We start from the raw sequence: 14,307 nt of genomic DNA on the forward strand, positions 1-14,307 counted from the left end.
GAAACCGCCTAATCTGCGCGAAGAAAAGCATCCCTGGTGCTGAAATAAGTACCTGCAGCTGCACGGGGAGTGGTGGGCGGAGCTAACCGCCAGGCCAGGAGCACCAAGATGGCGCCGGTGGGCGGAGTTCGCCAATACTAGTCGGGCGGGAGAAAAGCCCGCTCGAGGTAAAGGAAGTGTGAAGTCGCGGCGCCTGAAGTAGGCCCCGGTAGAAGTTGGGGACTAAATTTGAGGCCTGCGGCTGCCGGGAAGGGCCGCAGTGCCGGGAGAAGTGCGGATGCCGGGAAAAATGGTGTGGTTGCCGTGACAAAAAGGCACAGTGCGGCCGCAGGAGAAGGCGGCGTGGTTGCCTGCAAGGGCGCCGCGCCGGGCAAAAAACAATGCGGCCGCAGGAGAAAGCGGCGTGGCTGCCTGAAAGGCAGCCGCGTCGTGTCAGAAAAGAATAGTTCGGCTGCAGGAGGAAAGCGGCGCGGCAGCCTGTAAGGCCGCAGCACGGGGGGAAAGGAAACGGCGCAGCTGCCTGCACGGTCGTCATGCCGCATTAGAACACAGTGCGGCAGGAAAAAGGCAGCGCGGTTGCCTGTAAGGCCACCGCGCAAGACTCAGATGCGGCTGCCAAAGGAAGTAGCGCGGCTGCCACAAGTGGGGCCAATAAGGCGCCAACCAGGCCAAGGTACGCAACACTGAATTAGGAGCGACTGCCGGATCCCAAAGGACCCCCCAATGACCATCCCGAATCTGAGGAGGGTAGGGTATGTGGAATACTCACCTAAAACATCCCACGCAGTCCTTTACTAACCTCAATCCGGGGAAGATATCAGACATCCAGGGAGCTGACAGACGTCCTCGTCTCCTCCAACCGACAGGCTCTGGTGGGCGAGTGGGTGGGGGACGGATCTAGGACCGAACTTCTAAGCACGCTTGTGTGCTAGGATCATGGTCCTGCTATTGGATCTATGAGGATACGGGGTGGCAGTACACGCCGCACTCATAGTCCATAATGTGGGATTACAGGTGTAGCTGTTCACCCTGTATCCCTCCGGAAAAAAAAGAAAACGACGCACATTGAGGTAGATAAGGGTCTAATGAAAGACCCGTGTCCACCTCCTACTGACACTAAGCTAAACTGAATATCCTACTTCCTGTCGGTAGGGTGTATACTGCAGAGGAGGAGCCAAGTTTTTTATTTGCATAGTGTCAGCCTCCTAGTGGCAGCAGCATACACCCATGGTTCCTGTGTCCTCCAATGAGGCGATGGAGAAAAAGGATTTTTTTACTTTGGCGAAAGTGGAGCACAAGACGCCATTCTGGTATAGACACTAACTGTAAGAAGAACGAAGAAGAAGCAAGTTTAAAGGGACCTTCTTAGAAACGCAAAGGTGAAAATTAAGCTATTCTATTTTTGCAGGAGAAGAGGAGCTCGTCCTACACCAACGTCATAGATATCCCGTCACTTTTTGCAGGCCCGTGGGGCGTCCTCACGACGGTGGCCGCTTGTCAGCCATTATTACATGCTGCTCAGGAAATAACGCCCCGTACGTGTGTAAAGGTAACCTAAACAAGCACGAACCTTGAAAGATGCTGCAAGGAAGGTGTATAGTTGGCTGAACGTTGGCTTATACAGAAGATACTTATGGGGGTTCTCTCGTTTTGTCGGCTTCTCTGCAGGATCCTGTAAAACCAATATAGCACAGGTAAGAAAAAGAAATCCACTAATATATAAAGCATGTGTCTAGGACTCTGTTCACACTAGCATCACGGCTTTAATTTATAGACAACGCTACTCCAGCTTCACCGGATCAGATTATAATCAGAAACCGGTGCACACTGTAATCCCAGCGACTAATCCATTTCATACAGCCAGAACTTTGACAAATACCAAACGTCAGTGTGAACAGAGGCAAGAGCTCTAGTATAAAGGACACAGTCGCCGCAGTTAAAGACCGCCTAGCTACCTGCAATCCTGGTTTATTCATTTGAGAGGTCAGGTTCATCGGTTCTCTCTCCAGAGCTTGTAGCATTCGGAACATGTCGATCGTCAGCTCGCTGAACTTCACCTACATTGAAACAAGAAAAAGAAGAAAATTCTAAACAAAAAAATAAGTTTGTACATTTTTTTTTATCAATTTTTTTTTTTTTTTTTTTAGAACATAGCCAATGGGATTCAACAGATCTAAAATCTTGCAATCAGCTCTCACTTAAAGAGAGCATGTGCCCTCAAATCAACTAAAAAAATAAATTACACAAGAACACCTGTAGTATAGCTTCCAGTGATTTTATTGGCATTAAAATACAAATGAGGGGGCTTTGTTGCATCTTTGCTGTGTGTATCGAGCACTTTGTCATATCTTGATTGACAGCGCTCAATCGAGCTTTGCCTGAACTCAGCCCTGCCGGCTCTGATCACCGGCTCCTGTCTGCAGTGCAGCAGCTGCAGACAGGAGCGAGAGATGAGGAGTGCGGCTGCACGGTGTGTGGAGGTGCAGAGCCGCCGATTATCATATCTTTATTGACCAAGTGAACCGAATCAGCAGCTCTGCACCCCCACATAGTCACTGCAGCCCCTCTCATAGGATCTTTGCCGGCTCTCATCGCTGGCTCCTGTCTGCAGCTGCCGCTCCGCACACAGAAGGCAATAACATTATGTAAGCCCGGCTGCAGAGTTCAAGCAGCGCTCACTCAAAATATTTTTTTATGCTAACTAAACCACTATAATCTCTATTACATGTATGCCAAGGCCCCAGCAAACCTGTACAAGTGGTTTAAGGAAGCATTTTGGGGATGAAAAACTCCCTTTAAAAAGCCAATTCACAAGGGTCAAAGAAAACTATTTAGGGATAGAGCAATTGGTAATGTAGTTGTGCCCCCATACAGCATTATGGCCATTTAGGCAGAAATCGGACCACGATGTGATGCACAGCATGGCCAAGGGTCTCCCGACCCAAACTTGACAGTGTTATGTGCTTATGAGACTATTGCGTTCGTGTTGGGAGACATCCACGGCCAGTATGTAAGTCACAGACGACTGTAGCCTTACATGGGGCAATGTGCTTAGATGGCTGTCGGATGATGATGGTTCAGCCAGCAATCATCTCACGGGAGGTACTCTCATACACAAGAGAGCTTGCTTTGCAGACTCCCGTGTTCTCCAAGAGAGCCACTGCCTGACATCACCGGCGGCAGATCATCTCTGGGAGATAAGATCATCAGTTTGAGATCCGACTGGATCCTTAAAGTCCACTTTGGCAGGTTTATCATGTGGGGGTCTTTCCAGGTAGCACTAATTGTGATGTTCTCACCTGATTATTGCAGTTGCCAATGATGAGAGCGTCAGCAAGCATCAACTGTCCGACGACCATGCCCTGCTCCAACATGGGTCCTGTGCCCTCCGCCAGTCGATTGGAGATGATTACAATGGTGTTGTCGTCATTTAGAACCATCACAGGGTCTGCCTGCCACCGGAGAGAAGCGGAAGATTAAGTGAAAAGTGCAGCTTTATCATGTGGAAACGTCTAAACTTGCTGAACAGACGACTCTGCGGCGACCAAGCCATTAAACATGAAATATGTTCAAGAAGGAGTCTCAGGAGAGACGACATGAAGGCCACGTGAAATAAAACAACCGCGACCCAATCATGAGGGAATAATAGGAGAAGCCTTGGAACTTGCCGTCAGTTCATCAGCCGGTGTCGGCTACCACTTCATTATTTAGATTAAATGTAAATGAGATGCCATGCTGAAAGAATCGTCTCGGGAGGAAAACAAGGATTTTTCATGTACTGGATATGTTCGTTGAAGGCGGAACGAGTAAATGATCTGCAACTTTTTACTCTGCGGCTCGTGCATAATGTATAACCTGGCCAGTCTAAATATTGCATTTGTTCCCCTCTGAGCACTTCTTTGGACTCAAACCGGCGATTAGGAAGGAGACATTATCCTAATGTTAAATGCATGCAACCGGTCACCAGATGATCGGGCTAAACTGGCCAAGATGGGCTGGTCTACACGCAACGCAAGAGACATTTTTAATGATCGGGCTAAACTGGCCAAGATGGGCTGGTCTACACGCAACGCAAGAGACATTTTATTAGGAAGACGTGGTCAGTGATCTAGGAAATCTACGGAACCTCGATAAAAGCAGCTACTTCTTGGAGAACCAGATTCCACTCCAACTGGTCCTCAGTATTGAAGCGATGGGTGTAGTCCTCAATTTCATCTGACAGTTCCTAAGATGCAAACATCAGTGATGAGACGGTGTGGTTAGATGCCAAAGGACAAGGACCATTAAAACGAAGAGTCCATCAATTACCTTCACTAGGTCTTTAACAACGTCCATTTTATTTAGCAAGAGGCAGACGACGATAAAGCGAGCGTAGTACCGCAACTTCTTCACAACCAGCTCAGGCCTAAAAGACAATGACAGCAATCACCTATATCACTTTTTGTAACTTTACCCCTTTTATCTAAGTAACATTATGTTTGGATGTTGCACAAAAATAAGTCAGAGTGGGATATTATCGGGAGGCTTTGCAGCCGGAAATCTCACTTTCATGTACGATGTAGGACGGACGGTATTATCAGTCTGAGAAGTCTGTACTAGAGTGCCGATGGGTCAAGCTTTATACATGAGCTGGTCGGTCAACCATCCACCCTCCCCCATGTATTTGTACCTGTCGTCCAGAGTTATTCTCAGGTCCGTGAAAGCCTCTGCAGTAATCTATCCTGACAACCAATGTCAGAGGCTTAAGGGCCGCCGACTGCAATGACTGTCAATGAGCAGAAAACCTTCACTGGGGCCAGACACTTCATACTTTTAAAACTGGCAAGTGGTAGATAAAGCAAGGTGACGAGTCACGGAGCTGGACGAGGTCCAGGGTGAATGGTGAAAATAATTTAACAAAAAAAACGATTAAACGTATACATTATATAATATCACTGAGTTTAGAATAAACAAATTTTACATAATAGACTTGGTGCAAATTGGTTCACAGGAGGCAGCGCAGCAGCCACCGGGCGGGAGGGAGCTCAGCCAACGGCTTCTTACTTGATGGCATCTGTGGCTCTTCAATTGATTAGCCGGCCTGGAGCGATAACACATGTACGTCCCATCAGGCCGGCTAATCAAAAGACGAACATCAGGTAAGAGGCCGTTTGCTGGGCTCCCAATATGGTGGCCACCAGACTATCGCCCAGGTCCTGCACATGAATCTGCGCCAACCCTAGTAATAAACCCTACATGCATCCAGCAGGCACTATATTTGGCTCAGTATGGCTATGTCTTGGTAGATAAGAGACCAGGGTGCCAAGCCAGTATGGAGTAGATGACGTGGAGAGGTGGCCATGGATGTGTGCGGCCTTCTTCAATAAGGTTTGTGAGCGCAGCAAATCTCTACAAAAAGTGACCAAAGTCGGGTCCATTTTGGAAAAACTAAATAGGGAGAAGGTGAAACCCATTCTTACGAGTTGTGGCACCCATCAGACATTTATGGTATACACCTTCAATATGCCATAGAAGTCTCAGATGGTGAAACCCCTTGGGATGACAATGCGGTCCTTGGAGCTGGAAAGGTTGTGTATCTCCACTGTGTAAGGGATATGTAGACTGGATAGTTTTACTACATCTTAGGTGAAATCCTCTCTCATGAACATTTAGATGGAGAAGTAACAGATACAAGCCTGAATTCTGCAAATTCCCGGGTGAAAAAAAAAACAAAAAACCCCCACCTAATTCCAACCCCTAGAGGGCAGTACTGATGTGCTAAAAACGGGGTCACATCAATAGCATAAATGACCAATATGACACCAATAAATCCATCAATGGAGTGGAGCATCTGCAGAGGGTGTGGGGTCTTACCTGTCCTCCTTGGTGACCTGGGAATAATAGGATCGCTGTCTTATTGCAGAGTAGAAGGAGAACGCTTCATTAAGGTAACTGGTCTCTGATGTACGAAGACTGGAAGAGAAGCACACGGGTATCATGTAGCTCAGTCACATCAATATCTCTGACTACAATCATTAAAGGGGTTGTCCAACATGTGAAAAAAAAAAAAGAAAAAAAAATGGTGACAATGATAAAAATAAAAAGTAAGAATATTCACCCAGCCTATTCCCCCATGGATCCACTACAGGCTGCTGTAATGGTCAGTACCGGGAAAGGACGCGTCTTACTCTTTGGTCACCTGATCAGCGCGGGGTCAGAAGTGCCTCTATTGAGTCCCTGTCTGGAAGCAGCCCAACATGGCAGCCTACCCTGCAGACTGACCCTTAACAGTGATCAGGCACAATGGAGTCTAATTATAATCATCCCGCAAGAGATAGCCCCATAGCAGAGCTGTCAGTTATTCGCCATATTTTGCCCCCTCCCCCCAATAAACATACCAGCTTGTCTAGCCTCCTCATGTACACAGCTGGTTTTAGCACTGGGATGAATTACATATCTAATATAATGCACACGCCCTCAAAGTAGGAAAGCATGCCGCCCGAGGCAAGGGCCTCATGAATGCTGCATGTCTGGCTGTGACCATCAATGACATTACATAACATTATGTTTGCAAATAGTATCATCAAAAAAAGGAAGAAAACAGGGTCTCAAATGTCTAAGAAGTCAATATCACCCCCACTAAAGACCCTGGTTATAAAGCAAAGTCAGAACCTTTTTTAAAAACAAAAGATCTCCGAATGTAGCTGTTCCGGGATTTTTGCCCCTCGTCAGTGCAAAGTAATGACACGTTGAGCGGCCATTGATGGGAAGATCCCTGTACTCTTCCTGTGTGAAGACTTTCTCCACATGGGGCATCTCCAGGACTACAAATTTCACAAGGGCTTTTCTCAAGGAGAAACAAACTCCTAAATGACAGGTCATTAGCGCATGCAAAACCACATCGCATTGGCTTTCAGGCTGTGTGCACACGTTGCGGATTGGGGTGCAAAATTTTCCGCACAAAATCCGCATCTCCTGGCAGAAAACGCAGGTGCAGATTTGCAGCGGATTTTATGCAGATTTTGTACGTAATTGACGCGGATTTTCCCCCTGTGGGGAAGGGGTCAGAAATGCTGCAGTTCTGCACACAAGAAGTAGCATGCTACTTTTGATCCGCAGCGGTTTTCATGCGGATTTTTCCGCACCATTAGCACAGCTTTTTTTTCTTCTATTGATTTACATTGTACTGTAAATCACTGTGTGGAACTGCAGCGTTTCAGAGCGGAAAAATCCGCTGTGGATCCGCAGTAATTCGGTATCGTGTGCACACAGCCTATGGATCACGCAACAGTGTCATGTCTTGGTTTTTTTTTACATTTGGTCATTTTAATTTGCCACCCGCAGATACTTACTAGTAGTGGTAATACAACTGACCGATCTTCGAGGCAATTTCTCCAATCTGCCAACGCTTCAGGCCATACCGATTGTCAAGGACTAGCCTAAAAACAATAGGCAAACATTTGACATTAAAATTTCCCATTTTTTAGCAAATGCAATAAAAAAAAAAAATAGTCAAAACATTTTGTATATGAAAAATTAAGATCAGGACTAGTGATGAGCGAACGTGAAGGGATAAGGTGTTATCTGAGCATGCTCTGGTCCTAACCGAGTGTTAGCACCAGAGTCCCCGCGGCTGCAAGTTTCGTAGCTGTTCGAAGCCACAACATATGCATAGATTGCCTAACAAAAAGCCCAAGAGAGGGGTATTCAAATATCGAATATACATGTTACAGCCGTAAGCTGCGGATAGGTTTGGTAGATGCGGGCACCATTCAAGCTCCATTCTCAAAGGATTAGGATCCCTTTTAAAAGGCGATATGATAATTTAACATAATGAGCATTACTCTAAGTCTTCTTGTGTCCTAGAGCTTTCATGGTCAGCACGATGGTTCAGTGGGCAGCACGGTGGCTCAGTGGTTAGCACTGCAGCCTTGCAGTGCTGGGGTCCTGGATTCAAATCCTACCAAGGAGAATATCTACAAGGAGTTTGTATGTTCTCTGGTTTTCATCCAACACTCCAAAACATACTGATAGGGAATATAGACAGTGAGCCCCAATGGGGACAGTAATGGTGTCTGTAAAGCGCTGCGGACTATGATAGCGCTATATAAGCAATGCATAATAAATAATGGTCCCTTCAGATATACTGTGATGTATGTGAGCAGCTGCAGAGGGATTTGAAAGGTGAATTGTGGTAATTTTATCACATTGCCTGCTATTAAAGTATTTTATCAAATCTGAGAAAAACTGCTAAGTCCTTGTTGCAGACAAAAAAAAAAAAAAAAAGGACATTCCAGTCTCTTCCCATGTAGATGCTACTGTCATACTTGACTGCAGCATCTGAGACGGTTAAAAAAAAATAAAAAAATTCAAAGATATATATATATATATATATATATATATATATATATATATATATATATCATTGAGCAGCTATCAAACTTTGTGAGTCACTTTATTAGGGGATGTGCATGTAAGTGGCATCCAAACCCTGGATTGTGCGCAGATTATTCGCCTGCCTTCCACTGCACTTCTATTATAGTTTTAGGCGCTCGCTCAAAACTCATTTGTTCAGAGCGGCCTATCACGTTCCCTAATCAAACTCATTTTATGTTTGTGTGTGTGTAGCCCATTCGCTATCTCCATCTACCCCCCACCCCCTGAAGATGGCTGGACCATCATTGTAAATACATCATTGTAAATACACACCTGTACTTTGTATCTCCCCCACCTCGTTGTAGATTGTAAGCTCTCACGAGCAGGGTCGTCTTATTTTATCTTATTTTGCTTTATTACTGTATTGTTAAGATTGTTACCTATGACTGTTGTGTTTGAAACTGTTAAACTGTAAAGCGCTGCGGAATATGTTGGCACTATATAAATAAAGATTATTATTATTATTATTATTAGAAAACCCTCATTCGGAGTACAGCTGATGGCAGTGATGGGTCGGTATATGACTCCTCCTGAGTGCGTGGCTTCCAAAAAAGCTCCTGCAGCAGCCGATCCCCATAGCTTGTGACACAGGGGCGGAGAGGACCCATCACTGCCATCATCTGTACTCCACATGAGCACGTCCAGGTATCAATGACGCTGAAGGTCAAAAATATAAACTGGGGAACAGCAGGAAACCATTTACACGCATTTTATTTTTCAGTAATGAAGACAAGTCATCTAATAAAGTGAGTTTTTAAGTTTTTTAACTTTTCATGCTGGAGGAGTGGGAGAGAGAAAAAAAAAAAAAACAGGTGTGGTATTTCCTGATGAAGGGGGCATGAGACCCCTGAAACGCGTTGAATAAAACCACTGTGAATCAACTATACTCTCCTGAAATTCATCTTAGCGGCAGCGCGGAAATTTAACTACAAATCTCCTTTTGAAGACATTATTTTCTCTGGTCGGTGAAGACCTGTGGATCTGCAGCAGCCGCTATCTATATGCTCTAATCTCATCCTAACCAGGTGAGCAAATTTGGTGTATATTCTCCTCTATGTAACGTGGATAAGACCCTATTGCGCTTTTTGTCTCCCCATTGTTTTGCAATAATCATCTGTACTCCACATGAGCACGTCCAGGTATCAATGACGCTGAAGGTCAAAAATATAAACTGGGGAACAGCAGGAAACCATTTACACGCATTTTATTTTTCAGTAATGAAGACAAGTCATCTAATAAAGTGAGTTTTTAAGTTTTTTAACTTTTCATGCTGGAGGAGTGGGAGAGAGAAAAAAAAAAAAAACACTTTCGTTCTGGACACGAGCAGGTGGCATTTTGAGGACGCGGGTCAATGTCCACAGCTATAATCCGTTACCTGTGCTGCTGCTGGAACTTCCAAAGCTTCGTATACACATCAAACGTCCTTCCGAAATAAGACTGCCATTGTTTCTGGCCGTACTGGGGTAAATCCCTACAAAAGCGGAACTGCACATTAGCTAAAGTGCATTTTGCAAAACGTCATGAGAAAAACAAGCAGCAAAAAATAACTGTAGTCAAGATAAAGAAAAAATAATTAATTTTCCAGCAAATAATTAAACAGATGCATTGGACACAATGAAGATATCAGGGTGAAGCCGTGACGCTCGTACCTCCCGGCACAGAATGAGGAACTAATGGGCTGTGGAATGAGACGATACCCTCGGCCGATGACGCTGCCCCCTCCCATATAAATGACATTGAGAAGCGTGCGTGCTGCCTGAGCTCCTGCAGCAAGCGAGGAAGACTATGATAACGCGTGTGCTTCACCTGCTGCATTTATTATATTTTTTGGCTGGAGGGACCCACGTTACCCTGTCTGGGACGCAGATTTTCTCAGCATGTTTTGATTGGCAATGTCCTCCATCTCTGCCGGCACAAGGCGGCCCGCCGCTGTCATACAGCACAGCCCCCTGCGGTGAGATTTCCATGGAAACAGGCTGCCACTGTGACTAGTTCCCCAAAAGCCCCCCCCCCCCCCCAATACCTTCCATTACAGTAAATTTAGCTTTACCCACAGTGTGCCACAGTTACGCACGAGATGTAAAAACGTTTTCTACCATTTGGTTTCCATTGGAAACGCGTTTCATACCTGTCTGCACAACGGGAGCAATTATAACAATATAATGATCTAAAAGGGGTTGTCCAGTGAACACAAGTCCTGCTGGAAAAATCGTCATCATCCCCATAGGAAAAGATGGGAGCGGCAGCCAAGCGAGCGCACTGCCACTCCACTGTTACAGGGAGAAAAGTTTCCTATTCTGCCAATTAGGGGGGCTCTTTATTTGCACCAAAGGATAACTTTTACCAGACAACCCTTTTATGTTTGCACTGTAATTCAAACAAAAAAATAAGACAAATTGTAGGGGAATATTTTATTTTGTTTCTCTATGATGATTACTCGAGATCTGTGCCTATCAGATTCCTCCCAGAATTAATGTGTCGTCATTATTGGCCGTTTTCAGCGCGATGTCACTACAGCGCACGTGCGGTTTTAAACTGTACATGTGCGGTTTGTGAGGCAAGACTGGAGACGGACCGTGACGGGAGTTCAATAATGGCGACACATTGATAGTGCGCGGTATATATACGGCACGTGATCCAAGGCAGGAAGAAAGGTGAGCAGACGGAGGTCAAGTGCCCGGGTTAGATTATCGGTAGTGGCAAGTAAATATGAAAGGCTGTGCGTAAAAACAAAAAAGTCAAATTAGAGGCGTTGTCCCTTTTCAGAAAACTTTATGCCGTATGCAGAACCGCTTAGCAAATGGCTGCATCGCCAAGAACAGACTTGAGAGGGCAAATATTACCTAGATTGTTAGCTTAGAACTCACTCACCGTATGTCCACGTTCTCAGAAAATGGATAACCCCAGGTTTATGATACAGATCACCTATACTGCACAAAGCCAAAACAGCACAGCGCCTCTCTCTAAGTAGAGGGCAGTGCTGAGAACTGCAGCTCCGCTCTTACCAGATCAACAGGAGCTGCTGCACTTCTCAACTGCGGCCAAAGTGTGAAAAAAAAAAAAGTGTCCAAAAAACAAAATATTTGGTAGAAGCAATGAAAAACTGTTGTGTTGCAAATTACACAAGAATTCTGTTACACTTAATGTAAATATGAGATAACTACAAAACTTCTTTGGTCAGCTGTGGAGAGGGGAAAAAGCAACAATCCTAAGCTGTTCTTGATAGTAAAGACAGCCTTCTGATCATATTCCTGGCTATGATCTTACTACATGGAGTGCTTCACGCGGACCTTTCAGTGGATTTTTTTTTTTTTAAATGTATATGACCACCTCCCCCGATTGTTGCAGCTGCACTGATTCTGGGACAGTTTTTCTTTTTCTCCTGTGCCCCTCCATTCCAAAGTTATGCCCCCTGGTAAGAAAGGTGTAAATTTTCCCTTCAGCCACACCTGGGTGTGCACCACTGAACTTCTCTGTTTTGATTGGCCAGTGTCAGTGGAGAGAAAGACAACGCCCACAGAAAGTCCCGATCTACCTCCAGTTAGTAGAAGGGAAAATTTGCATCTTTATTTCTAGGGGGAATAACTTTGGCATAGAGGGGCAGAGAAGAAAAAGAAAAACTGTTCCAGAATCAGTGAAGCCGTGGCTATCTGAAAAGGTACTCTGTTTAAATAAAAATAATCTAGTGAAATGTCCCCTTTAAGAGAGATGAGTGCAGAAGGCATAAAGGGATCGATAGTTACATGATAACCTTGTGATGGGAAGGAGCAGCTTTCAAGTAGGACGAGTGGTGGTCATCTGACCTGCACAATGCTCCCGACAAGCAGGAGACCTCTTCTAGGAGACAGCCTTTCCTCTGTCCACTTTCCAGCTCTAAAGCTTTGAATCATTTGTGAATAATAACAAAGGCCTATTTTAAAGGGGTTCAATTGTAGCTCAAATAAGGGGAGAATATGAGTTTGAAATATAGTGACGTGGACCCCTTTTAGTCAAACCCGTATCGTTTAGGGAGACGAGTTTTCAGGAACACTTTTTTCTATTCCACCACTTAAATGCATGAATTTGGTGCCAAAACTTATTTTTTTCAATTGGATTTCATTAAAAATTTTGCTTCCTATAGTCCCTGTGTTGCACTGCCTAGTGCTGGCTGCAGAGCGAGTAAACTGAGAATCCATCAGTGAGCTCAGTCAGTTAAGCTGACGGGATAGTTTAACGCCGTTTTTTTCTGAGCTCCTTTCAGCTGATTTATGACCACATCAAAGTTGAATGTGCAGAGAAACAAGAAGTCTGTAAAAGGCAAAACTATGAAATATTTTAAAAAGGAACCCAGATGCAAAAATGATTTTTAGCCCTATATACATAGGGGAGATTCCCATGGATGCCTCCTTAGGGAAGGCTTTTCTGTATTGCCATGTCATATCCATTAGATTCTACATGTTTTAAAATTGTCCATGCTATTCCATATAATGAAAATCTGGACCAGTACATGCCAAAAAGACAGGCTTTTGGCATATGCTGGATGAGTGGGGCTAATGACATGTTCGGCATATCAAAAGTGTGAACAGAGCCTTAAATGAAAATTCCCAACTTCATAGATGGATACCGTCAAGGCTTTAAAAACAGTTTTGCAATTTACTACTTATTAAAATTTGAAGTTGTTCTAGAGATATTAAGACTTGTTTACAGCTCGTTGCCTTGGAGACCGACCGCCGCTGCTGGCTAGCTTGTAAGCAATGCGCTGCAGCTGGCTGGCTGAGCTAGGAGGTAACAACGCGCTCCAGCTAATCCTGGACAGCTCCAAAACTGTTCTCTCTCAATGGAAAAGAGCTTGTAAGCACTGCGCACGTTCTGCTGGCTAGCAGCGGTGGTCGGTCTCCAAGGCAACGGAATGTAAACAAAAGTGTTAATATCTTAAGAACGGCTGAATATTTTAATAAGCAGTAAATTGCTAAATTGCTTGGATTTACAAGTACTATTCGATTATATCTGTTTATGAAGAGGGGAATGACCCCTTTAAATTAACTTTTTATGTATTTTAACGTATCTAAGCTCTTTACCATAAACTATATTTATACATTTAAGAACATCTATGTAAAAGGATAAAATAAAATGGGGCATAGATATGATCGGCTGCTGAGGGCAAGAACTCCTCTGTGCTCGACTTTCAGAATCGCAAACTCTGATCCGATGACACGAGACTTATCACAGCGCAGCCCCCGTCAGGGCCGAATGAGGGGAAGTAGGGGGGCTATATGTTTTGTTCCGATAGCAGCTACAAAGCTGAGGATTCACAGCCTTCATATAGAAAGATTAGGCAAAAGTGGAGAAAAAAAAAACTGCAGGAATCTGCCGAGCGCTGCAAAACGATCCCGACATCCCTCCACCCGAGAAATACTAAGTGTCCAATTAATATCAGAGGAAATAATACCTGCAAAGAGCAACAATCCATGAAGTTCTGGCTTCTCTCAACATACACAGCAGAGATGAGGAGGTTGAGAGCTTCACAGCATGTAGTAAGTAATTTTTCAACTTATTGGGTCTAACTGATTACCCCCACATCAAGGTAAAGCTAAACAATATGTCCAGGAACTGTAGTTTGCCATAGACTTTGAGAATTCTTCCAGTACTAAAGGTGCTGGAACTTTTTTCCCCTCACTTCCTAGAATGCATATTGCTCCTACCACTGTCCAATGGTTGACTGCTGCAAAAAAATGCAGATTTATATATTTCCTCCCTCTCCCCAGGTCCAACTCCGAGTCTCTGCTGCTGCTCGCAATATACATGTATGTCGTTCAGTGCCGACATCTCTGCAGCAAGTGAGCTGCTGAACTCACCGATTGCCTGCAGCGCCGTCGGCGTGACATTAGTCCTGGATCTAAGGAAGGTGAGTAG

The 14,307-nt window shown here is 44.8% G+C and overlaps 1 protein-coding gene across 1 annotated transcript in view; it reads right to left on the bottom strand.

The window, feature by feature from the left end:
• SCAI (suppressor of cancer cell invasion) overlaps window positions 1–14,307 on the bottom strand; it is a 138,503-nt gene that overhangs the window by 57,553 nt on the left and 66,643 nt on the right. The window contains exons 3-10 of the mRNA XM_077283584.1: window positions 9,791–9,886; window positions 7,332–7,418; window positions 5,854–5,952; window positions 4,309–4,405; window positions 4,127–4,225; window positions 3,300–3,452; window positions 1,956–2,057; window positions 1,571–1,672 (exon numbers count right to left, since the gene is read on the bottom strand). Of these exons, the coding sequence (XP_077139699.1) occupies window positions 1,571–1,672; window positions 1,956–2,057; window positions 3,300–3,452; window positions 4,127–4,225; window positions 4,309–4,405; window positions 5,854–5,952; window positions 7,332–7,418; window positions 9,791–9,886 (835 nt within the window). The remainder of the gene's footprint in view (window positions 1–1,570; window positions 1,673–1,955; window positions 2,058–3,299; window positions 3,453–4,126; window positions 4,226–4,308; window positions 4,406–5,853; window positions 5,953–7,331; window positions 7,419–9,790; window positions 9,887–14,307) is intronic.

The sequence above is a fragment of the Ranitomeya variabilis genome, chromosome 2 (assembly GCF_051348905.1).
Source record: "Ranitomeya variabilis isolate aRanVar5 chromosome 2, aRanVar5.hap1, whole genome shotgun sequence".
NCBI classification, from domain to species: Eukaryota; Metazoa; Chordata; class Amphibia; order Anura; family Dendrobatidae; genus Ranitomeya; species Ranitomeya variabilis.